Genomic DNA, 26,448 nt, shown 5'->3' on the forward strand with positions numbered 1-26,448 from the left:
TTTGAGCATAATATGTAGTGAGGCAAAAGAATCCGAAAACGAGATGACGTGACACTAGTTCGATGCCAATCGTCTGCATTGTGTTGTTTCTTTAAACAAGAAACACATTGCTCCACATTGCCTCTTTTGAATCAGGTGAACAGATGGGTACTGGCGACAAACCACTGAAGGCAGGGAAGGGAGGGGGTAGCAACACCACTACATTGCTTCATTGTACAGCTACTGGGTTAAGTTCCGACCGTTATGGCTCGTGTGTTATCAACCTCACAGTCACTAGCCATGTGGCCGCCTTATCCTTATAGGGCCCAAGGGCTAGATTCACGAAGCGGTCCTTAGTTAAGTTATATCTTAAGTAGTGTTTCATAACAATAGACTATTGTTAGTTCAACAATAGACTTTAGTCAAGAAACAATATTTAGGATACATCTTACCTTAAGAAGGCTTCGTGGATAATTGGAAATTTTTTCTGCTTCTGAGGGAGTTTGGGAGTATTCCCTAAGGATGCAATGTCGAAAAGCGATTACTCAGAAATGCATCTTTACCCACAACTGTGCACGTAAGTAAGCACGTGATTACCGCTTGAACCCGGCATGGGTGACCAAGAAAAACCCTTTGGGGACCTAATGGCCGTCTTAGGCATTATACAAGCTGAAGATACATTGTAACCTTAAACATTTTATTTTATTTTGTATAAAAGCGTAGCTTTCCTTCTTTCTTTCTAAACAGCCTTTTTGTTTTTTAATCTCGCGTTTTCTTGATTTCACTCACTTGGCAGCGCAGCGGTAAGAAAAGATTCGACTTGAAATAACAAATCTTGTGGTAATTCCACTTACTAACAATTCTTAAAATATACAAAATAAAGAAAGCCTACATACACAAACTGTAGAAAATATTAAAAACTGTTCTTGGCTTTGAAACATTAACAGTCAGAAACCCGCTTATCCGCTGCTGGTCTCAGAGATTTTTCTCTCTATTAAAGAGAGAAAAGATATCCTCCCCGCTTGGCAACTGAAGATGTTTGTGAAGGAGGAAAAACCTCTGGAGTCAACGGTATTTTAACGCAATCTAAAACTATTCGAGGAAAAAGGGAAAAAATTTTTGACTCCTTTTTAACAATTAAAAAACGAGCTTGATAAAACATTTAAAAATTAGTTTTTACTGTGTTAATCCACATAATGAAATTTACTCTTATAAAACTGTCCATAAATCAATCTCTTACGAGATTATTGATTAAATTTTATAAAAAAATTTGCTATAAAACATCTGAAAATAAATAAAATAATTCTCGGTTCAGTCTCATCAGTCCTCCGTTTTTACAATTTACCTCCGCTTCCGGTGGCTTCGATAGTCACCACTATTGGACGGAAATGTTCATTTGCGATTGAACGAGGCTGAGCAAGTAACACAGAGATTTTCCTCTGGGTTCGTGTCCTGGCCACAACCTTTACAGACTCCAATATGGTATCCATTCACAACTGGTTTCGTGTCATCACTTCCGTTTCCACTGTGTACATCCGCTTCCGGTGCGCTTTCCACTGGCTTGAATTGATGATTCTGCATGTCAACTGGAAACTGATGAAACGGAAGTCCCAAACCATTTGCCGTAGGGAGCATGTACGAACTCAGCGGCATCAAAGATGGCGGCATAAGATATCTGTACTGTCCATTGCCGTAATTAAACTTGAAAAGTGGGGGTAGGGTCCCTGAGGTCGGAACTGGCACATGCGGAGGGGCCTGGGAATTCATGTCAGCTGGAGGTTGAGCCTGTAGAAGATTGTGCTGACCAAGCACACCGTTTGTCGTAGGTCTTGTTGCATTGCATTGCACGATGACTTCAATAGCTTGGAGCACGTTTCCGTTACAACCTTTCAACACGTGCTCTAGGACAGCGTGCGATAACCCAGGGAATGCCCGGCTAAGGATATCCGACGGGGGTGGAGTTACCGTGGGAACTGTCAGGGGAGATTCCGCGTGTAATCTCTTTGACGCTGATGATGGATTGCCGCTGTAGTCACTGTCTGAGCTCTCCGGACTGGCACCACCACAACTGTTATCTCGTCCATTACTGTTTTTTCTTTTCAATAACCCTAAAATAAAAACCAATTGTTCAACTGTGTTATCCGTGGAAGTCTATCGTATAACGGGGGGTTGATGTTGGACAAGTGCAGTTTTGTCAAACACAGTTCCGAGTGTGAGTGGTCATGCAAATTACTTCCAGCCGAGTAAAACTCCACAGCGGCTACACGCACGCATTGTGGACCTATTTGAAACTTGCTCTTACTGTTTATAGATTGCTTGCAGTCCTCTAAATTCCGCTGTAATTGTTGAGATCGTATGCCATCTTGTTTGTAATGACGAACGCAACCTAAAGTGGAGGGAGAAGGGCGAGAAAAATAGTTTTCGCCTCTCCTCCCCTGTGCTATACAACCTGACTGTGGGTCCCCCTCGGTAGTTTTGACGCTCTCCCCAGGTTCCGCTCGCCATTACAAACCAAGATGGCCGCAGATCGATTGAAACATACGATTCTCCACAATAACACGAAAAATAGGGGGCTATCTCAGTCTATATCATTTAAAAGTCAGACTTATTAACAGGGCACGGACAGAGTTGAATTATTTAAGAGAAACTTTCCTACCAACATTTGTAAATGTTAGTTAACTAATTTTCATGTTGCGTAGCCCCGAAAAGCAACCAAATATATACACCAGTAGATTAATACAAGCAGTTCTGAGGAGCAAACTGAATAAGTACTTTGAGAATTGAGTATAGGATTACAAGGATGGAAGTGGACTGCATTTCAGCTCTTAATTTTCTGTCTTTCCTTTGAAACACTTTTGGTCATTATTTCTTCCCTGCGTTAAAGATAAGAAAGCAAGCTTAAACCAAGTTTCTAGCCAAAAATAAAGAAAAGACGATAGCCACAGACACATGTACGCAATGCAGATCTCAGTTGAAAAGAAGTTGACTGACTTTATACGTTTCAGAGAGTGAGTTGACTTTGCTTCTAAAACTACAAACTACAAACGTCCATTTACGGCGAGTTCAAGTGTATTCTCTGGCAGTGTTGGATCATCAGTCGCGACTGATACTTTGATGTTCACTCCATTTTAAAGAATTGTAACCGTACGTTGCTATTAAATAATGATATGAACTCTGCAAAAGCGCAAAGCTTTACCGATACACCGATCGAGACTAGATACGTTTTTACGACTTCAATTCACTGCCGTTTCTTATGAAAAGTTTACAGAATTGAATTTTCGATTACATGAAAGGTCTCCATACGTTACTTATATTGGTTTTAGTGACTGAACAAACCTAAATTGTTTTTCTGATTTCTAAGCCTTAGTGAACAGGCGATCGGCGGAGAAACCTTAGAAATCTTTATGAAGTAAAAATGAAGTTAACAATCATTTTACTTTTAGATGATGAAACGCTAAGAACCTAATTATAATCACTGTGATTGTCCATGATCAAGTCTTAAAACTGGTTTTCAAATTTCGTTTCGTCCTTGTTATTCAGAACGAAAAGCAAACGAACAAAGAGCATCATAGAAAGGAAGAACTACTTAAAAACGTTCTGATTCAGTCACAATTTAGAAGTTTATTTACAGATTCAAACTGAGTTACCATGTAAAACAACTAAAGATGACTCAGAAAGTTATGGAGTTAACTTGTCTTAGAAAAGTAGCCCTTGTATCACGTGAAACGGTATCTTGAGGTCAAAAAGCAATTGAAAACAACTTAAGCTTTGGTGCGCAACTTCTAACAATACAACTTGATAACGAAGACATTTTCTCTGCGAATAAGTACACTGAAAATTTAGCTCAGTGTTCCTTAATTTATGTCCATTGTCAGAACTTCACGTTTCATTTTCAAACTTATGGGAAGTACTAATGAACTAAGCGGGGCTACAGTATTGTAAGACCGCATCTTTAGCTTACCTAACGTGAAATGCTGTTCTCTGTCCCACATGTTGCCAACTGTACTCTGAAAATACCTTCGCTGACTTACGGAATTCATTTAAAGTCTTTGTGTGCAATTAATGATTTCAACAGAACTTAGCGTTGGCAAGTTCTCACGGTTTCGGCAAGCTGATCTGTACAGATATATTAATAAAATTTTAATTTAACACAACGGAACACCTTGTGCAAATTCAATAAGCTTTAATCACTATAGGAACTCGAGGAATGCGAATCTTTTGTTTCCTGCTTGTGATTTTGTCCAATTATACGATAAAAAGATTTTGGAACAATAGTCCTTGATTGCACACATGAGTTAAATCGGAAATTTTTGTTAAAAGTTACATAAAAAGCTTTCCGGGAGAAGCTTGAATGTGTGGAAGACCACGTGCGCTCGCGTAGACCGTGTTAAAATTTTCCTTCTTCACTCTTGTCTCTCCTCTTACATGAACCTCTGAGGTAATGAAGCGTGCCCTCAATTAGCGGTCTGTCGTTTTAATTGTTCCGTTTTTTATCTCCCTTATGTTTGTAGCACTAATATGTGAACAAAGGCTTCGTCCTTTTAAAAGGAATATCTTTCAAATCAAAGCTGGATTACAGATGAGGGCGGTACTTTCTGTTCTTTAAACGCCAAAAGAAGTAAATTCGCTGTGAAAAGACGCAACCTTGTTGTATAATGAAAACACAAATTTAGAACAGACAGCTGTGAACGCATCAAAAGGCTTGACACGTATCGCAGTGATTCAAATCAAAGTGAACAATATTCTTTTCTCCGCGCGTGATGAAGCCTCCGTGTTAGTCAGAATTCGAACAAAGTTATTGAAAATAGTGAAACAAAATAGTTTCTTTTTAAGAGCCGCCTAACACGGAAAGATGACAGAGAGAGAAGCCGAATTTCAAATGAAAATTTGCCGACGTAAGCAAATGTGTATTGTTTCGCTGTAAAACGCGAATTGCGCCAAAGACCAGGATAACAAAAGTAATTGTTTCATCCATGTTCTCGTTGACACAACGGAAATCAAATACTTGTAGAAGCAATCATTTGCGCAAAAGGAGGAACTTTTAAATTGCTTCTTTAGCGCAAAAGACTATTAACAACATGAAATGACTGAAACTCATGGTGGAAAATGTACGTTTTTTTAGCTATTTCGGCTCTGCTGTGTTTTTATTACTGTACGCTAGGTTATTTCGCTTACAAAGTTAATCAACTGAAAATAATTGATTTTGGATAAGCGGGTTTAATAAAGGGAATGGGATACTAAAGTTTGATTAATAATAACAACTTCCGACTCGCTCCGTTGCGCAAAACATTGATATTCTCTTCATAAATGTATGAAAAAGGAAGTTAAATCTTGCTGCCTTTTTATCGAATGGCGTTCGGTGGAAAAAAATATTCAAAGAAACCCACAGCTAATATAAAGATATTGTTGGGGAAAGTAAGAAAGGGCCAGCTAAACTCTTTACTATGACTCACGCAGTTCTTATAAATTTATGAGGAAAGCTAATCTTTCCTTCAATTATTACAACTGAGGAACTTGAAGGAAGAGGCATTTTTTTTATTACATCAGCGTTTTCTTATTTGATTGAGCCGCTTGAATTGGCGAACAAACAGTTCACTCAGTTTCCGATTTTACTTCATGTCCTGATGCGGGAATACTGGTAATGAATTCAGTCGCATATAGCTAAGATGGCGGCCCGCTTTAAGACTTTTCGGAATTTGAATTAAATAATTTTCAACACAACATTTTCTAGTTTCTTACTTGTCATCAGTGTAATTCTCAGTATTACGGTTTCGTACTTAGGCCGGTAAAGAAATCTTAATTTTAAACAAAACGAAAATTGGGGTCTGGCAGTGAGATTCGCGTGAAAATTAGACAAGTGGAATAAAACGCAGCACAACAGCAAAACAACATCTGCCAAGGATAAAAACATGATAGTTCTTGCCAAAATTAACATTACTCGTACTTTGAGAAGTCATCATACAGTTAGGGAAAGGGAAAGAAAACTCAAATACATTCACGAAAGAAACTCAAGCAGAAGTCACGTCACCACAATACACTAAGAAACGGAAGCGAGCGCACTGGGATAACAAAAATGTTATGCTGTGCTTGCCCTTCAGTTCAAAGTTCATTATTTGCATTGAATCTTGTGCTACGCTCTCAGTTCAAAAGTGCCTGTGTTTGTAAAGTTATACGGGGAGTTTTTAACTGCATGTAAAACAGCTGGAAACTTCTCTTCACGTGCGGCGTCTTATTCCAGGAAAAATAAACAGACTCCTTGCAAGCGCAAGCGCAAGTATTAAAAAATTTCGAGTTACGCGAATTGCGCTTTTAAAGTGATATGCTATTGCAACTTTTGCCTTGAAATTAAAACCATGCCACATATCCGCTTTTGACAACAAAGTGGGTTACTCTTCGTGAATTTCTGTGAATGTACTATACACGAAGACAAAGTGTTGCTGTTGTTACATAAGACGCTGATGGACTAAAATTTCCAACAACTAACCTTCACGGTGTTCTTCACCGTTCATCCATCCGTTAGCAAGACTTGATTCGATTTGATCCAACTCTGCACTGTTCACTATCATATCACCTTCGTTTCCCTTCTGTTGCCTGAACAAAGCAATCCTGGCGGCCGTTAAACGCTGCCTTTCGGCTACTGTTCTGCAATCCATACAAGTACAGTCCTTAAATCGGCATTGATGCTTGTGACCGCGAAGGTCTGACAAAATACCGTGATTTCTGCAGCGCGTGCACTTTGGGTTGCGGTTTGATGCTGCTTGTTTTAAATCCAACGGGCTTTCCTTGTGTTCTTCCTTAATCTCTTGTTTATGCATTTCTTGTCAGTTTCATCCGACGGAAGCTTCGATCGCTTGTTCGAACAGCGCGCTGATTTTTAAAATGAGCAATATTAAAATTCGCTCTCACGTGGATGAATTTTTGAATACCCAGAGGATTTGTTGACGTGTAAGTATCACAAGTTTGTATTGTTCAAAGAGTTTCGCACTTGTAGGCTACCAGCACGATTAGCATTTATTTGAAAGGAATTAAAAGACAAGATCAACGTAGAGAAACAATAAAGGGAACAATGACAAGAAAGAATAAGAAATTGAACTTTAATGTTCTGAACTTTGTGATGAGCAGGAAGTCGAACGATAAAACACGCGGGGAACGCAAAAAGAGCCTGTGGTGCGGATATAAACTGCTCACAGTAGAAGACGTCTTCACACAGATAACGTTATACAAACGCGCGCGCGAAAATGAAAGATTGTTCCTCCCAAAAAACTTGTATCTCCCGTTCCGAGTGTGGGGACTACTGTTCGACTAAAAGGAATCAAATAGAAGGACATAAAACTCTATGATGTGTTTCAGTTATACTAAAATAAGATCACTTTTTTAAACACTTCTCTTTTAATGAACAACTAAAATCACTTCCGAGTAAACTAATCCTACTTGATTCCGAGTCACGTACATTGACGAATCTCAAACTTGTTCCCAGGCTCACTCTTTTCAGCGTTAAGACCCAGGCATGCGTTTCTCAAATTCCCGAAAAACACAAAATTCAATTCCAAAGCTTCAATTTTTTTATAATTTTGAAAACATTTTTTCAAGGTTTTCAAGATTAAGAAACATAATTAGTTCTTTTGTACGAAAAATAACCGACAATCCGTCGGAAACGGATAAGAAAATTACGGATTTAAGAAATAAATGCTTCCAGGGCCCGGGTGGGACATGTGTTTCCGATTTATTTCCTTCCAACGAACAAAGAAAATTAAAGACTTTTGTGCGTAGGTTTGAGGATTGGGAACAGATTTCCTTCTACTTACGAAAGTGGAAAATTACTTGAGTAAAACACTACGGGGGTTGTGTTTGCATACCACAAGAGCCTATAAATTTTGACTAAGTTTTACGTAAAGCGATCTAATTTTTTTTAATTTTCCTGAAAATCCGTGTAACGTTTAACCCTCTTGTAAGAAAGTGTAGTTGTCATTGTTAGGTGAATACGGCAGTGTTGCCGATAAAATGACAGCGTGCAGTAATCACAGTCACCTCTTGCCACAGTATATGCACAGGGTTTTGATAGCTATACAGCATAGATGCAGTGGAGATAGCCTGCAGAAGGGCGTTATTTTTTGTTTTGTTTTGCGTTTTTCAGGCGAGCGGAGGCTCGCACTCCGCGATTACCTCGTCCTTGCCTCCGCTCGCCTGAAAAACGCAAAAATAAAATAAAATAACACCCGTTCTGCAGGCTACAGCAGAGAGGGTGCTATTCGATTCATGTATACAGTCATGCAGACAGTGAAGTAAGTAGAAAAAAGAGCGTTAGACTGTTGTGCAAGTACTTTCTCCTCTTTGATTTCCTCCGTTACGAGGGTGAAGCCGCGAACTACGAGTAACAAGGGCGCTCGCCATCACCTGGAGGACAAAGAAATACTATTTTTGTAGGCAACAAGGCCGCGAGCGAGTAACGAGGATTTATACTTGCCGCGTGCGCCATTACTGCATCGCTCAGCTCTACTACCCTAAACAAATTACGAAAAGGCAGAAACTGCTCGCAGTGTAAATGTGCGCGAACGAGACGAAACAAAGGCGAGTGGAGTTTACCGGCCAGAAACTACAAAGAAAAACAGAATTTTTTCTCTGAAAAGAAATTTCCTGTCAAGTATTTTACAATTTGTATGTAGCTTAATACAATATTTTAATTTATTTTATACAATTGATTTCATTTTCCTTTCATTTCAGTCTTGATGTACAGTATTTTAAACTTATCAATAATTACAAGAAACATTGAATAACCCTTTATGTACAATTAATAATGACATAATCGATGCATTAGCAGCCTTAGGCCAAGTTCAGACGCAATGCCACTCATGCGCCGTACCAAAGCATCAAGATCTCCAACCTCGCTCCCCTTCCAATTTACGAAGGAAAAGCCCTGAAAACGACGTTGTATGACTTCATTTTCTCTTAGCAGTACACATTTTCACTCCTGTGTTCAATAAAAGGCGTACGTTCTTCGGGGATGTGCACGGTTGGGTATTTACAGAGATGGAAGACAAGACTCCAGACCGAAGTAACTTTGCTTGCGCAAGACCGGCAGCCATGGAGTCTAACAAGGAATTTGATTTTGCGCCAGCTGAATCAAATCGTAAACTCGAGTTCTGTGGAGAAAGAAAAAAAAAAAGTCAAACTAAAATTTTTAACAACTAAACATTTTTAACCACTTCAGTTTAGGGCATTTAGTTTTTTTTCGAACCACTGTATGGTCTGGTTTGATTGCACTTGATTTCACGCCTTTTTTATTTATTTATTTATTTATCTTTTTTTTTGGGGGGGGGGGGGGGGGAGAGGGGAATACAAGGTTCTAACGGAGTAAACAGTTTTAGTCTTACCTGTAATTTAAGTAGGAGTCCCGGATAACTTTCACCATGTAGGCTGCCGCCTCTCGCTCACTTTGCGCAGGGCTGAATCTTGCCCTGTTGAGAAATAAAATAAAATAGGTACAGTATGAGTACATGTGACGACTGTTGTTTAGCTGGTTGCGAGATGTCCTCGGATAGTGCAATAGCGATATCATAAAAATGTTTAAAGCGTGAATGCGGCCTGTGCATTCTAAAACTGAGGTATTTACCGCTTGATTACCAAGCCAAACCACTTCGTACTCAGCTGATGACGAAACAAGACTCCGTTTCTATTATGAAAGGTGTTTGTCATCGTGGTTTGAAATGATAGCTGAGTTTCATCGTTTGCTTCACAATTGAGTCCGTTTCTTGAACAGGTCGCGTAGTGATGACCACGCGGTTAGAAGACGTTCATTTTTTACTGTTTAATTATATTGTATTATTTACAGTATTCACCTGAGTCTCTTCAGTGTCTCCCCCCGGAAACACGGCAAACCAGTGTCCAGCATCAAAGCTACAAGGGACACGATTGCCTCCTGGTAAGGCCTGTCAGGGGGGAAAAGATAACAACGAATCATTACAAAACGAACTGCAGCAAAAGTTACGACCAAAACCATCCGACAATTGTCCTTTTAAAAACGCTTGTTAATGTACGTTACCTTACGGTGAGATAAGCTTTCACACACAGATCCATGAACCATCTGAAAAGACATAAATCTTGATCAACATCTTGAAGAAAATAAATTTGAGCCAACACGAATTGAAAAAATCCTGTTCTTTGAGCTACCCTTCAATAGAAATAGTGCTGATGCGTGGGAACGAAACAACATTCCTGATGCTGACCGCTAAGAGCGAATTTTCAGCCGGTTCCCAGAATGCAGTGCGTTACACAGAATTTTATCCGACACACTATAAGTAACAATACACGCGACGAAGTTTTCACAAAATCTTTCCCCGATTATCAACTTTGCGCTCAATTTTTGTACTGTTTTTTAAAGTTACGGTGATATAATCTCAATAATTTTCAACCAATCAAAAATTGAACGAGTTTTCAAGCAGTTTCAGCAAAAAATCCTTTTTAAAGGTCTTTTCAAGCGCCCTGGAAATCCAAAATTAAATTCCAGGGCTTTTCAAGGACTTCAAGGAGTAGCACGAACCCTGTCAGAAATAACATCTCCGGTCGCGACTTGTACGAATAAAAGTTTTTTTTTTTAATTTATTCGCCACCTTATTATGATACAATATAGTTCAGTAGCTAACGGCTCAAAGGGAACATTCCCAGTTCGGTCGCCGACCAGAGAAACTGCAGGCTCAAAGGCCACAGCGACTGCTGACCAGAATAAAGCTGACGTTCTGCGCTCTGCGCAGATTTTCCTTTTATAATAATCAAGTCAGAAATATATTTCGGAGGAACACCAGGGATTGTTAATGTTTTAAAGTACAAAATAAGTATCACGAACGTTGACCACGCGTTTTGGCCGATATTACTCGCTTTTTCCTAATTAACGTTACCTGAATGATGGAGATTCCATTGTGCCACCCATGATCATAACCATTTCATGAGACAACTTCATGTCAGGTTCAAATCCAAGGTTTCCTCCGGGAGAAGACTCAAACATGAAACCAAAGTCTATACGGAAATTGATTTACAGAGAAATTGTTATTACCGCGGTATCTTCTTTGTAACAAAGTAAAGGTACGTGTTTACATAGCCTAATTTAAATTGTTAAGACACAGACAAGCAAAAACGAACGATAAAAATCAACGTTTCGGTGTCCATAAGTTACCTTGACAATGGCGCCATGATGACACCGAAACGTCGGTTTTTATTGTTCGTTTTTGCTTGTCTAATTCACTGAATACGAGGGAGAAATTGAAAAAACTCAAAAACCTCGTCCCGAAGTTTTACTCTTGTTCAGTTTAAGTTTCCTACTGTCACATTACGAATATCAGTGAATGAAGAGAAGTCTTCTTGGGTTGAGGAACACGCATTGGATTAGCGCCAAACTACAGACAGAACTTTACAAGAAGCAAAAGCCTAAAGGATGCACACGTACCTATGTGTATAATGTGGCCAGCTCTGTTAAGCATCAAGTTTCCATTGTGTCTGTCCTTTATCTGCAGCAAGAAGCTCACAATGGAGTAGGCAGCCATACTTTTAATAAAGTTTGCTCGAGCCTGAAAATACATAATCAACCATCAGCAATAATCAATAAAGGACTTAACGGTGGAAAAATGTCCCAAACGACTGAAAAATAACATTTCTAAAGTAAGGTTGGAGCTTAAGAGTGGTGTTAACCTGAGTATCAGGAATTCCTAAGGGGAGGGGGGAGGGGAAAGGAAGTCTCTTTTCGCTTTCCTCTCTTCCCAGTACTTTCCTCTCTCCCCACCCACCCCGCGCCCCGAAAGCCTAATACTCAGGCTAGAGTGGGGGGGAACTGTAAAGGACCCTAGTTTTGCGGTGGCGGGTTATAACCATACGAACGTAGCCTTGGAGCAAAGAAACTTGAACGAGTGTGTGTAAAGACGAGTGGGACTGGGGAACACTGACGGGTACGCGAGGCTCCCGCAACCACCCCAACAAACAAAGAAAAAAATCCCCGACTTCCAATTTACAATGAGAGCGAAAACGCGATTACCCTGCAGTCTAGGTATTATCAGGTTTGTTCTTCTTTAACCCTTTAAGCCCTAACAGTGATCAGCATCAAATTTCTCCTTGCAATATCAATGCTCATTCAATCCCTGAGGTCATGAGAATAAAGGATATGATCACCCAAGGTGAATTTTCTTGATATTTTAATAACTTCTCCCCAGTACTTTTATAAGTTAGGTATGGGGACAAGGAAGGAGAATTTGTTCTTTGATATTAGGGGTTAAAGGGTTAAGTAATTACACTATAGTATAGAGCCTGACCTGTTGAAAGGCTGAAGAACTCTCATCACCATACGTCTTCTGATAATACTCGTACAAGTCCACCTCGGTTTGACGGCCGAGTTGATCACGTGATTTAGAATCCGGTACACATTCAATAACACCATTCTGACAAAAATACAGGAAACAATAAATACAGATATCTCCTGGAGACATGAACAGTACCTTCCTATGGTGCTGTTAATTATTCCGTGCAAGATGGTTTTCGAGTCTGTGTATGCAATCTTAAAGTGTGAATATTCAAATGAAAGCTACTTGATTTTCTATCGTGTCGTTCTTACTGAAGAGTTAATCGAGACCATTGTCACTTGTTTCTTCTACATACCCCCGGCGCAGTAGCCACCACTCTGTAAGGTTTGAGATAAACGTCCAATCCAACTTGCTCAAAGATGTTCTTGAAGAGTGAGATGACTTGCAACGCTAACATATCCTGACAAAAAGCAACGACAAACACTCGCACTTAGTTGTAATTCGCATTTGACAATTATTATACTTTCGTTTAGAGGGGATTCCAATTGAATGTAAAAAATAATTCGTGTTTTGTACCCTCTCTGATTGGCTAAAAACTCGCGCCACTTTCTGAACCAATAAGACGCAAAACCAAACCAATCGTGGTTTGCTCGCACGCGTTTTCCCGCGCTTGGCGCCAGTGACATGTATTTGCTTCGAATTCTGATTGGTTGATTGCGCTGTTAACGTCTTTTCTGATTGGCCAGGGTAATTATTTCGGTTTTGGTTTTACGACACTCAACTGAAAACCGCTTTAATTCTTTCGGCCGCAGTTGAAGAGCGGCATTTAGAAAAAAGCAAGAAAACAATGCTAACCTGTCTAACATCATCGCCAACTTTAAATATAGCAGCCTGCCAGTAGACCTTAGGTTGCTTGCCTTTGCCTCCCTCTTCATCACTGTCTGACGACGAAAAATCTGCGAAAAATGATGTTTGCGAGTCATTATTGACAAGGCGTAATTCAAAATATAAGGTACAGCGACATCTCAGTTTACATCGCTAACAATCAGTGTGTAAGCTAACGTGGAACCAGGCTATTTTCACCTTTGGACGTGTTAATGTTCTCCAATTCCTGGATGCCGCAATGTTTGACTTTAAACCGCGCGAGGAATGGTGCCTTGGCTGCACTCTGCATGGGAGTCCCTGAATTGTAATCAATTTCCAGTACTAGGGCCTCGGGATTGCTGGGAAGGTACACGCCTTCTTGAGCTTGAATCTTACTCAGTGCTTCCAAACACGCTTGTTTTCGTTCAGGACCTTTTGGGTATGGTCTGCAGAACACAAAACAGGGATTGGTAACAAGGCTTTAACGAGATATATATTATTAATTATTGATCCTAACGAAAGTAACGACTTAAAACTTCTCACAAGCTTGGATAAAATATTGTTCACGGTAAAAGAAAAGATCTGGCCCCAGTTTTTCGAAAGGCGACAACGCTAATCCCCGATTAACAGTCAACCAAGGTTTTCATCTCGCTCGTTTAAAATGTTTTTAAAGCTGATTTAAAGACAATGGTGAAGAAAAGTTTAAGTCAAAACTGACGGGCAAACATCTGTTGGAAATATGCTTATTAATTAGTAATTAAACTCGAATCAAACTTCAAGTTAACCCAGGATTAGCTTAATCGGGCTTTGAATAACTGGGCCCAGGTCTTGTTGTACTAAATAATTAACCTACAAACAGGTGTTTTCTCCTTTTCTTTTTCGGGTAGAGAGAGGGAGAATTTAATCAAAGGATATTACGGTCCTATCACCTTGTCTGATGCGGTGAAGAAACTTACGTTTTGAGCCGACTGAAGGAACACTTTTGATAACGAATTTGATGTGATGGCGACTTCACAGAACCCAGTCACTAATCACATACCTTATTGTCCCCGATATGGAGGTGACTTTGTCAAAGAACTCAAATTCTCTCTTGTAGAACTCAAGCGCTGTACCTGACAAGGAATTACAAATCCTGTTTATCAGGTTTTCTAAATGGGCGCCAATCTCAGAGTCCTTGTGAAGAGCTTCCTCGTCTGTGAACACGTTGGTCTTCATGTTCCAGATCAGCTGCAATGCATAAAGAGTATGCGCATGAGTCTCTTCCCACAGTAACTCACATAGCAAACAATTGCTATACAAGCAAATCTGTTGTCTAAGGTGAGGGTTTTAAAGGAAAATCAATCAGACGTACGTTTTCCCCCGTGCGGTAACCCTTGGAATTTTTTTTTTTGGGGGGGGGGGGGAGGGTAAGCTCTGACCCTTCAAAATATATTCCTCCTTTCACCCCCAACTCTCCCACCAAAAACTTCCGCCCCGTCAAATCAAACGGAGAATATCTGTACCATATTTCAGACAGGTATGGTCAACATGTACCGGTGTTTTAGAACTAAGTCCCCCCCCACAACCCCCTCGGATTAATTCCCTTTTGTGCACTTGTGTTTACTTCAAACAAGTTCCACTACCTCTTGTAACTGCTTAATTTTAACATGTTGCAAAAGGAAGGCTGACATGTTTTGCTTCCTACCTGATGAGCCAGAAGCTGAGAATGCTGTGCAGCCCATAATATGTACTCACTAACAAACCCCAGCGCGTCATAGCGTGTGGCCTGCACCAGCTGAGGAATGTACAACAAGATGGCGTCTGGCGGGAAAGACTGCAACACTCTGAAGGCATACTGTGCTGTCAGGGGGTGGGGTGGGTACTGTTGAGAGAAATACGCCATGGCCTGGACGGGAGGGATGGCAGACCAGCACAGCACATGCGTCAACTCTGGGATGTCGGCTTTGATATTCTTTTCAGTGACGAGGTACTATAGCAGAGATAATAACCAAGTTAATTTACATTGGGCTCGTAAAATGTTCTAAAGTTGATGTTAACAGTTGTCAAGGTAAAAATCTTGGAGGGTGCTTTGCGACTTTTTAGCGGGGATCTTTTGTACAACTCTTCCAATACTACCCTACCTGGTTAACTTTAACCCTTTAAGCCCTAACAGCGATCAGTAATCAAATTTCTCCTTGTAATATCAACGCTTATTCAACCCCCGAGGTCATGAGAATTAAGGATATGATCACCCAAGGTGAATTTTCTTGATATTTTAATAACTTCTCCCCAGTACTTTAAGAAAAGTACGTGGACAAGAGAGGAGAATTTGTTCTGTGATATTAGGGGTTAAAGGGTTAAACCATGGTTAAAAAACTTTATACCTCAGTTAACGCTAACTTCAAGCCGAAAGCAGTTTTTTTCCCAATGGTTTGCAATGTTTTAATTCACTCCTTATAAACAACGTTAACTTTTGGTATAACGGATGGTTTCGTAATTCCCACAAGGGTTTGAGTTGATTCACCGAGAATGTTAGGGTACTCCTTAACAACAACATTAATATCATACCTGAATGGCCTCTGGGAGATCAGACACTGCTGTGGGATGTATCCTTACAAGTCGACTGACTTCTTTATGAACCGCAGACACTTCCTTGAACCTAAAAGAATTACACAATATGGCATTAATCGGAATAACAATTATTATGAACAATTTTAAAAGGCTAAAAAACTTAAAGCCACAATAATATCAACATACAAATTCCCCTCACTGTTTTCTGTATATTCCTTACTGTACTAGTTGTGAGAATTTGTTTAAAAATCAAAACATTTAATCTTTGGTGACCATTTTCTTTTCTCTCATCATCACCTGTATGCCGCATGCCCCATTTGAGTGGTCAAAAATACCCAAGAATTATCACTGAAGTGGAAGCTACTAAGTGAAAATAACTGAGGAGAAAGTGCTGCCTTTGTAACGACACATGCAAATAAGGATAAGGACAATAAACCGTAGGCCTCGTCTCATAACACTTCAACGTTCATAAGCGTGTGGGACGTTAAAGAATCCACACACTAATCGCAAAGAGTAGGGCATAGAGTTCCCGGTGTGCTGGTCTGGTCTTTATGCTATTTCATGATTTCATGGGTTGGGTGGGTTGGATTAGGTCGCTAATGGACTGTTACTGTGGAGTAATGGAAACCGCATTTGAATATGTATATAGAAAAATGCGGTATATAAATATCATTACCGTTACCATTAGCATTACTTTCCTGTGGTGTTTACATTCTTCGATTTTCCGACATTTTGAATTTAAAAACTAAAACAAATTTCAACTTTGCAGTTGTTGGACTGGTTTAGATTACACCACGTACCTTGCTGGTAGAAACACAGCGATATCTGGTGAGATATGCCAAGCCAGCCTGACCAAGTCTCTCCAGATCCTCTCGGTAAAAACTGTCTGGTTGGCCCAGTTCACCAATGACTCTAACCCACTGAAATTGAGCTCTGGCCGAGCCATCGAGTTATGCCATGTAGAAAGGCGTTCAATCTCTCGTCGAATGAGAGCTAGAATGAGATTACGTCGCTTTAAGTAATCTTTGAGTACATGTTGGCTACCTGTGGCTTCTTTGCCAGCTGAGGTCCCTGTGGCCGAACGCCGAGACGACAGATTGCTGGACAGCGGTATAGTATTCATCCAACGATTGCCCTGAAACATGAGCCATTTGAACTATATGAGCTATGTTGCCAGGCAACCAGAAGCCCACGACAAACGTGCAGAATTGTAAAATGTCACTGATCATTTTTAAAGGCAACTTTCCTAATATTATACTCGTTACAAACAAATCTTCGTAGCAGACAGTTAACTTGGTCTCAGAGAGACCAAAGCCGTGTCAAGTTCACCTATACTTCCTCAGAGAAAGACCATTTTTTGAAAAGATAGCCAAACATCCTGTTCTTCTTCAAGGATAATGGTTATAAAACTATTCTTTACATAGCTAGAACAGGGTTGCTTTCCTCCCTCAACCTTAGAACAACTCAAACGTTCTTCGGCATCGTTTCCATTGACGAAAACTATAGAATAAAGAATCGAAATTGCTTTCCTTTATTAGTAATACACTAAATTTCCGATAATTAAACAATGCATTCGGAATTAACTCAAAAAATCAACCTTAACAATAAGAATTGAAAGATTGGGACAAATACTGTATGATGGTTTATTTGCCAACGATTTTTTTATTCCAATCACAAACCTCCTTTTTTCCATCCCCGCTAAAAGCACCTTAACTCATAACTACGCGAGGCAGAAATTAAGCATATTATTAAAAGGGAATCGAGGATCCATCTGCTAAACAGCGTAGTTTTATAATTTTTTCTGACATTTTTATTTTTATTTTTAAATCTGCTATACAGAGAACGTAAATTCCTTACCAAGAAGGAAAGATTATGAAGACGTTGAGCACATTAATTTAACAATTAAAAGAAGGATCTAGACAGCACAAACAAAGGTATCAGCCACAGCAATTTTAGCACAATTTAAAGAAAAAAAATAACTAAATCAAACGAAAAGTAAATTAAGCATAGACAGAGAACCGAGGCATCTTACAGGTGTTAGAGTTTCATTACCATTTCTCCCATAAGAAGCACAAACGAGTACCGTCTTGAGGGCTGAACCTGCGGTAATGTTATTAGGCGATTAGCAGTTAGCAGGTTAGGAAATAGATAAAAGGCATAAACTGAAAATCATGCTAAGTAGAAGCCAACATAACATAGCAAGCCCAGCATTGCAAATGTTACAAATTTTACATAATAGAGCGATTATCATTATTCTGACAGCCGTATTAAAAGATAAAAGCCAAACAAAGCAATTACTATCAGCAATCACAACAGACGTAGAAAGAACAGAACAATGAACGAATAAGAACTCGATGAAAATACAGGCAACCGGTGCCAAGCGCGGGAAAACGCAAAGAAAATACAGGCAACCGGTGCCAAGTGCGGAAAACAAAAAGAAAATACAGGCAACCGGTGCTAAGCGCGGGAAAACGCAAAGAAAATACAGGCAACCGGAGCCAAGCGCGGGAAAACACGAAGAAAATACAGGCAACCGGTGCCAAGCGCGGGAAAACACGAAGAAAATACAGGCAACCGGTTCCAAGCGCGGGAAAACGCAGAGAAAATACAGGCAACCGGTGGAAAGCGCGGGAAAACACGAAGAAAATACGGGCAACCGGTGGCAAGCGCGGGAAAACGCGTGCGAGCAAGTCATGATTGATTTTTAGTTTTGTTTCTGATTGATTGAGGAAGTGGCGCGAATTATGCTGGCCAATCATAGAGCGAAGAAATGCAAAACCAAAGCAAATGCTAAATTATTTTCGACACTCAAATGAAAACCGCTCTATGTAAAACGAAAAGTACTGGGAAAACATACAAGTCATGTAATTACGTTAAGAAAAGGGAAAACTGGGGTAACTCTGAATCAAAGTCAAAATAAATATTTGGAAATGAAATTGTTAGCACAAACACCCCTGTACAGCCTGTATGTCTGTCAGAACCTAATGGTGTTATGACTAATTATTTGTAATTGAGTACGAAGCGGTGTGCGGGAGTTACTAATACTTGAATGACATTCACCTATCCGTAATCCCCATGTGTCAGCACCTATACCAGCGTGTCACATTCGCCCCACCCCTTGCATCACTGGGGGGGGGGGGGGGGGGAATCCCGGGCGCTTGTCCCTTCAAACTAGTTTTAATTCATGGGACAAGTCACTGGGGCGAAATTTTGATTTATTCGGGTAGTTCACACCTTGCTGACCTTGAATAAACCTGTAACACAACTACACATAGGACCCTAAAACATACCTGCAAATAAGGTCCTAACCCAGACGAGCCACTGGTGTATTGAGAGCTGCTTGAGGAGCTATGAGGCAGAAGCTGTCCGGCATCCACTGGCGCTGTGACCATGAAGTACTTCATGTATTTCTTGTCTGAGTGCATGGACTGCCAGAATTTTGTCAACACTTGGATATCTTCTCGTAGCTCTGCGTCTTTGCTCACAGGCCACATCGGTTCAATGCTGCAATTATCAACAATTATCACAAGAGTAGTTTAGTGGAATTGTCCAAAACATGTCAACGAAAATGTAAACTGATTGACCATTTAAATGAAAGCTACTGAGCAGCACTTTCATGTAGTGCTATTTATTATGCTGTAGTCTAGGCAGGTCTGAACACCTGGGCAGAGGCAGCGACTGTGGCAAGTGACAGAGCAACATGGAAAGTACGAGCATGCTTCCTAATTCTCCACAAAGACGAACAGATGATGATAACGACGACGATGACGATGATGATGGTGATGATGATGATGATGATGATGATGAGACAAAGTCGTTCTAACTTTTGAGACTGTGGATGAAATCCTAAAGTGTGACCGTTAATATTTAATGTTCTTGGGAAAAATACCCGCTCTTCACTGCCAGCGAGCAAGACTTTTAAGAAATGAAAATCTCAGCCAGCTGTCACTTTGATGTCTGTCAACTCGCCAGCAAGCAAGTCAGCTTGTAGGTACGCAGCATCTTCCCGAGACTTAATTCGTTTATGTATCTTTGTGTCATCGGCAAACATGGCAACATGGCTCGTCAGGACCGAATCGGGCAAGTTAGTTACATAGATGAGACATAACATCGGGCCTAAAATGGAGGCCTGAGGTACTCCGGAGCTGACAGGCAGAGGATCAGAGGTTTCACCCAGCACTGTTACACGTTGGTAGCGACCCATCAGGTAAGAGCTAAGCCACTGCAAAACGCTGCCTCCAAATCCGAACTCGTGAAACTTTTGCAGCAGGCAGCCATGATTCACCTTATCGAAGGCCTTAGACATATCCATATAGATTATGTCCACCTGTCTTCCGTCGTCTAGTAGGGAGCCCACGTGGCCCAAAACTTCCAAAAGGTTGGAGGTTCATCATTTCCCTCTAATCAGGAATCCACGTTGACAATCTCTTACCACCTTGTACAGTCTATCTTTGAAGTGTTAAATACACATCGCTCCAAGACTTTGGATACCAGTGACGGTAAAGAGATGGGCCTGTAATTCTCTGTGCACTCGACGTCACCCTTTTAAAAACAGGAACATTGTTAGCTTCCTTCCAGTTCTGCGGGAAAGGACCAGTTCTTAATGACTTGCTAAACAGCTTACAAAGAGATGCTGCAATTATAGAGGCTGTTTCCTTAAGAAGTTTCGCTGGGATTTTATTATCAGGTCTTGTGGCTTTCGTGACTTCAACGGCTTCGAGCACGGATTGGACTTCGCTAACCGTGAGCGTTAACTCCGACATATCAGGAGAGGCTGGTGCATCGGCAGCGCTTCCAGATGAAGGGCACGGGGGAGGGGGTGTCATGGGCGAGAACTGATGCGAAATAAGAGTTAAACAGATCATCTTTGGCTATTTCCCGAGAATTTTCAGCTGAAGGTCTTAAAGGCGTACGATTACCTGGGTCAGCGAATGCACTGGCTGATATTGGCGTCGAGACTCGATCGGGAATTGTATGCGATTTGGAATTCAGCTTCAATATCGACAAAAAACGCTTTAGGTTTGTGTTGAGGTCGGACTCGACGGAATCAAGAAACTTATCACGGCTGTTCTGCAGCTGGAAAATAGTGACGCTGTGGTCTCTAAAAAACCCGTATCTTTTGGAAACAATCAGTGTCGGTTACACTGACACGGTTCGGCACGCTCGTGATTACAAGGTCAATTATGTTGTGGCCACAAGTGCGTTTTATATTGAGTTGTGTCAACAGGTGGTCGTGAAGGGTTTCAATAAAGACTAGTTCGTTAACACCCGATGCACTGTCAATGGAGTCCCAGAGGATGTCTGGCAAATTAAAATCACCCGAAATTACCATATTGTCGAACTGGTCACAAACTTTATGCCGAATATTATCGAATACATCCATCCAACTTGGGTCTTCATTGGGTGGCCCATAGCAAAAAACAGAATAAAATTCTTTTACCAGTAAGCGTAGTAATTTTGGCAAAAATGATCTCAAGCTGTTGCAGCTCGGCTTCCGATTCCGATTTGAAGGAGGCTGTTTTGATTGCGACCACCACCTCGATCAGACCGATCTCTCCTAAATATTGTAAAGCCGGAATAAAATATATCAGAATTGCTGATATTTTGTTTCAACCACGTCTTAGTTGACGCATATACCGTCTGAGTTTTCCGCATACACCAGCTCCAGGAAGCAATGGAGGTTACACACGGATTGCCAGTTTGTTGTGCTGTCTTTGTGATAACCTTTTAAGCTTCTGGCATTCATCACGAGGCAATTGATGATACCAGCAGTCGAAACAGAAACCAGCCCAGGGTTAGGATTTTTTGTTACCAGACATCAAGAGGCGAAAGGTAGCATCTGAGTTCTTGTAGTAACAAACGCGGCACATTTTCATTACATGGCACAGTATTAAGTGTTGACTTAATAGCCATAAACAGAAAAATAGCAACGGCTTTCACAGAGCTCTTCGAGTGACGACCTGATTTCCTTAACAATGCCAACAATCCATCGAAAGGGCAATCGTTTTCGGGAAAACGGCAATAAAAATTGTAAGAATGAAATAAGGTAAAAGGAGTCCAAGACTAGCGGTACCTCCAAGACTACAGGTCGTTTGACCACAAGTCATCCTTCTGTCATTATATCGTTTTAACCCGCGCGCATGCTTAAACCTCAAAACGTACCACATGGAAGACAAAATGAATACATTGTTATATATATACATGGCTGAATCTCAGTTTAAGTCAGTAAGGTGGAACTGAGGTGCCTACGAAAGGGATCTGTCTCATATGGTCTAGGGGCCGACTTTTCTCTATATCACTGCCTTGTCGGGGACAAGGTATCGGAAAGCATCGCGGAACCATCTCCAGCTGGCATAAGCGAACCGCGGGCCGAAATCTCGTGGTACATCGTCATGGTACAACGCTCCAGCACAGTGTCCAGAGGTACCGCTGTCGGCTGTATTTTTCTCTCTTTTTCAGCCATTTTGATATTAAGGCTGGCAAGTCGCCCGAAGACATCGTGGGGAAAGAAGCATTTCATTCATGTCCCTCGTCCTGTCCTTGTTAAATTGTCGGGTATTGTGTACAATTCATAGCCTTTAAGCCATTTCTGCACATTTCACCGTTTGATGACGTTCCCTTGAAAATATAACATCAATAAATACATTTCCGCGCAGGGAGGATTGCAACCCTTAGGTGTCCAAGATCAAGGGCCTGTTTCACAGGTAATTCCTCCGCGAATCTGCAGAGATTTTCGGAAAACTGTCAGGGAAACATGAAATAATTGCGTCACAGCACTGCAGGATATTAAAACTCGGGAAATTCGAAATCATTTCTATCAATGTCACCGAAAAATTGGGAGGATATTCTAAATTTCCGGAAGAGGATAATTTTATTGGAGAAAAATGTCTGGAGAGGCCCATGTGTACTTTACGGCCTTTTCCAGTGGAAGAAAAGCTCTGGTCATGTTCTGTGCAAAATGGCTTCACATACAACAGTGGAACCGCTGTTATTTCCTGGCGCGCTACTTGCCTTCAAATTTCATTGGTAAAGATGGTGTTAGAGCGAAAAGTCAAATACGATTTCTTAAGAGCCTGACAGGGGTCCTGACAGGTAGGAAAAACAAACGAGACATTTTTTACCCAGCTAGAACCAGTGTTTTAATAATAATAACAAAAAATCTCAGCAAACTAGATATTTAGAAACGTTCCAGCCAGTTAACCGTCTAATGTATTCAGATCCCAGCCAGCTCTATTCCAGCTTGCAGAGCGGGTTTTTAGTCGAGTGGCCCCATCAGGTACTCCTGACTACGGAAAAGTAATTTTCTCAGGTATTGTAAATTTTCAATTTTCCCCAAATGGATATTGCCAAATTGGCAGTTCCTCTGGTGCTGTGCTATTTTGATTTACGAAGTGCTTCTAATTGTGAGTCTGTGGCTAAAATCCTTAAATGTGACCATTCCAATGAAAGCTACTGAGGAGTACTTTCCTGTGGTGCTGTTTATTACGCTGTACAAGGTGCTTCTAACTTTTGAGTCTGTGGATGAAATCCTAAAGTGTGACCATTCAAATGAAAGCCACTAAGCAGTACTTTCCTGTGGTGTTGTTAATTTTTCAATTTTAGCTAAATGGAAATTTTCAAAAAGGTGTGAAATTACTTTGACATTTGCATGTACAAAAGGTAATGTATTTAAAGACAGGATACAGATAAATATACCTGAAATAGTCCAAAGCATTACAGTATATCCTCTCACGCAGGACGTTCTTTGTTACTGAGTTTGTTAAGAAGTTTCCCTGTAGCATGGACAGCCCAAGATGCAGCAACCTAAATCGTGCTCTGAGTGCGGCAATGTGACGGGAGAGACTGTTCTTTCTTCCTACAGTCAATGGCAGACAGCGCTGGAGCATTGTGGCAAATATCTCCACCTAAAAGAACGTACATATTTCAGCTGGACACACGCGCGAAATTCGATTTGAAGTAAATGAGAAGGAGAATATGTACTTCATTTCATTACTTGGCATGGCATTTTATCCACTGCTATCACTAACAAGTATAAATACAGGCATGCTGAGGAGAGCTTATGATGGAATGGCAATACCATACAGAGGAAATAATGTAGAAATTCCCCTAACTTCAAGTTAAGAAACTGGAAATTTATAAGCGTCAAAACTCAGAATGGGATGCACTCAGCACAGATGAACAACCAAAACTAAAAATGACTAAGCGTCCATTCGCTCACCTGATCATGACTGTAGTATTTGATCACTTCAAACCGTCGAGCAAGGAACTTGATCCAGATGTCATGAGGAACAACATTAGGGGGAGTGGGTGGGGATCTGTTCTCTGGAAATGCTGATAGCGGGCTTTCAACCTTGAGGTCGACAGCAAATAGCCCCACCCTCCGGGACACAGTCCACTGCCATGCAGCACTGATTTTACTCAGGATCTGAAAGTGCGGAAATTAAATCAATGTAACTGATAAAAATTTATTTTCAATTTGAAGCAATGTCAAATGACACAAATTCCACAGCAAGACAAGAAAGCTACTTGGGAACAGACCCTTCTCCAAAATGGCGGCAACAGATCTGAATGAGTTAAAATTGAACTGAATGAAAAACTGATACCAGCACTTGAAAGAGCACCTTTACTTTAGTAACCTTGTAAAATTTCAGCTTATTAGGTGTTATATCAGCTTAGGAAATGTAAGATGAGATTTGACAAATTTACAGATGTTTGTATGACTGGGGGTATACGTCATACCCCCAGTCTGTAAATTTTTCATTTTTCAACTTACATTTTCTCAGCTGATATTACACCTGATATACTGAATCTTTGCAGTGTTACTAAAGTAAAAGTGCTCTTTCTAGTGCTGGTATACGTTTTTAATTTTAACTTATTTGAATTTTCGGCCGCCATTTTGGAGAAGGGTCTATTCTCAAGAGCCGGTGAAATGAGCAACTTACTTGTAGTTCAAGGTCCTGCCTAGATCCCAGGATCCACTCCCAGCAGGATACAGCTGTGGACATTGACAGCTCGGTGAAGATATCAGCTGGGCACCAGCATATGTTATGAAGCAGCTGACGATCAACAGCTGGAGAAAAAATATTAATCAGTTAGTTGATGTATGGTGATCAGTGGGTGAAGAGTGATTAACCTGCATCGGTAAGTATAAATCTTGTTGATCACATTTTAAGCAGGCAATGGTTTGGAAATGTGTTTAATGGGGCAAGCAAAAGTGTGCTGTGATTGAACATGCTGCAATGATGCACAACTGTTTGGATGGATGGGACAGGATGTACATGTAGTAGAACCCACAAGGGGTCTGAGTACTGGTATGTTAGTGATGGGGATAGGACAATGAAACCAAGTTGTTGGACCTAAAAAATAGTTAGCTTTAAACTGGACCCAAAAATGTCCAGTGGCCTAGCTAGAGCTTAAATGAATGTTTGGTTTTGTCAACAGAGTTGATAACTAAAGGTTCTTTGGCCACCATAAAGGGATTCAATTCGATTACGATATTTCAAGTGTTTGCCCTTCATCAGAGTGAATCCATAGCTAGAGCTTAGCTTGAACAGGTCTATTTGTCTCTGCATGAAACCCCAAAAAAGTCCCCAGTCACTTGTTTCAAACCCAAAAGGTAGTCTACATAAAAGAAGTGTTAGCATGGCTCTGACACTGCCAAAGTTTCTTGGTATAGGGGATTGATAGAAACTTGCACACCTTGTGATGTAACAAGAAATGCTGAAGCTCTGAACATGGCTGCCACAAAGGTATCTTCACTGCTTGACTTCGCCTCCGCTAACTGTTTGTTTAGTAAAGCTGATAATGCTACATTGGCATCTTGATCATTTGACGTCTGACAGGTCAACAGTTCTCTCATTCCCATAACCTGTCAGTAGAGGAAATCACAGTGTATGAGCTCCCATGTAGACTGATATTCTTTGAGTAAAATCTCAAGCTCACTCTGCAGTAGTATAGACTGTTCACAGTCCCCTATATTTCCGTTGGATTTTCGAGACTCGTACGCTTCAGTTGAACTCCCGCCATCTTGGTTTATAATGGAGAAGGCAACCTGGGGAGAGTATCTAAGCTACCAAGGGGAGCGGACTCAACATACCCTGACTAGGGCCCCCCTAGGTAGTTTAGGCACCCTCCCCAGGTTGCGTGCGCATTTACAAACTAAGATGGTGGGAGTACGACTGAAGCAAACAAGTCTCGAAAATCCCACAGAAAAATAGGGGACTGCGTGTGAACAGTCTAGGAGTAATACAGTGACAGATTGTGTGACAAGCTGAGATGGCTTTTCAAATGAAAACAGCTTGTGTGACTAATAATTGTACATTAAGTAGTTCTATCCAATAAATATTGGATTGTATATCCAGTAGTTGGGAATAGTCCAACCTTTGTCTCTCTTACTGAATTATACTATCATTTTAATTTTTTCTTTTTGATGATAAACTTGACATTCCCTATATAAGGACCTGAACATACAATATCTCATATTACCTCTCCTAAATAACGATTCCTCAAGGAGAGTCCAGACACCAGCTGAGAAGTGTCCTGTTTAACACAGCTTGGCCGCTTATCCAGGAACACTTTGCTAACAGCAACAGATGATGGGTTCAATCCAGCAAACTGCAGAACATTCTCTGCAGCAAGTGACAGGCCAGTGTGATGGGACAAACCTTGGGACGAATTCTCCAGCTTCATGATATAATCCTGCACCATGAAAGGAAGGAAAGGAAGAAAGAATTCCCTTGGCTAATGTTTTATGTTTGCATAGTTTTTATTTTTC

The 26,448-nt window shown here is 40.7% G+C and overlaps 2 protein-coding genes across 3 annotated transcripts in view; both read right to left on the reverse strand.

The window, feature by feature from the left end:
* Positions 1–35: 35 nt before the first annotated feature.
* LOC146475301 (doublesex- and mab-3-related transcription factor 3a-like) lies at positions 36–6,814 on the reverse strand. The gene is made up of 2 exons (XM_085115679.1): positions 6,464–6,814; positions 36–2,087 (listed from the first exon to the last, which is right to left on the reverse strand). Exons 1-2 carry the CDS (start codon positions 6,792–6,794, stop codon positions 1,372–1,374), a joined length of 1,047 nt encoding a protein of 348 aa, XP_084971805.1. The 5' UTR covers positions 6,795–6,814; the 3' UTR covers positions 36–1,371.
* A 1,752-nt stretch (positions 6,815–8,566) lies between these two features.
* Positions 8,567–26,448, reverse strand: part of LOC146475302 (phosphatidylinositol 4-kinase alpha-like) — a 35,323-nt gene continuing 17,441 nt past the window's right edge. The window contains exons 16-36 of one of the 2 annotated variants that reach the window (XM_085115685.1): positions 26,160–26,372; positions 25,374–25,542; positions 24,617–24,744; positions 23,893–24,099; positions 23,370–23,578; positions 18,965–19,178; positions 17,727–17,774; positions 16,475–16,809; positions 15,672–15,762; positions 14,809–15,093; positions 14,164–14,351; positions 13,344–13,570; positions 13,116–13,216; positions 12,616–12,720; positions 12,273–12,398; positions 11,417–11,537; positions 10,872–10,989; positions 10,019–10,060; positions 9,816–9,905; positions 9,351–9,434; positions 8,567–9,119 (exon numbers count right to left, since the gene is read on the reverse strand). In XM_085115685.1, coding sequence (XP_084971811.1) covers positions 9,068–9,119; positions 9,351–9,434; positions 9,816–9,905; positions 10,019–10,060; positions 10,872–10,989; positions 11,417–11,537; positions 12,273–12,398; positions 12,616–12,720; positions 13,116–13,216; positions 13,344–13,570; positions 14,164–14,351; positions 14,809–15,093; positions 15,672–15,762; positions 16,475–16,809; positions 17,727–17,774; positions 18,965–19,178; positions 23,370–23,578; positions 23,893–24,099; positions 24,617–24,744; positions 25,374–25,542; positions 26,160–26,372 — 3,153 coding nt within the window. In that variant the 3' untranslated portion in view covers positions 8,567–9,067. The remainder of the gene's footprint in view (positions 9,120–9,350; positions 9,435–9,815; positions 9,906–10,018; positions 10,061–10,871; positions 10,990–11,416; positions 11,538–12,272; positions 12,399–12,615; positions 12,721–13,115; positions 13,217–13,343; positions 13,571–14,163; positions 14,352–14,808; positions 15,094–15,671; positions 15,763–16,474; positions 16,810–17,726; positions 17,775–18,964; positions 19,179–23,369; positions 23,579–23,892; positions 24,100–24,616; positions 24,745–25,373; positions 25,543–26,159; positions 26,373–26,448) is intronic. The other variant, XM_085115686.1, reaches the window with a different exon arrangement.

Source organism: Pavona decussata, unplaced genomic scaffold (genome assembly GCF_977016875.1).
Source record: "Pavona decussata unplaced genomic scaffold, jaPavDecu1.1 SCAFFOLD_84, whole genome shotgun sequence".
NCBI classification, from domain to species: Eukaryota; Metazoa; Cnidaria; class Anthozoa; order Scleractinia; family Agariciidae; genus Pavona; species Pavona decussata.

Coding starts and splice junctions, on each gene's coding strand:
- LOC146475301 (XM_085115679.1), bottom strand. CDS start 6,794: ATGCATAAACAAGAGATTAAGGAAGAACACAAGGAAAGCCCGTTGGAT. Junction 2,088..6,463: donor CGGTGAAGAACACCGTGAAG/GTTAGTTGTTGG, acceptor TTTTTATTTTAG/GGTTATTGAAAAGAAAAAAC.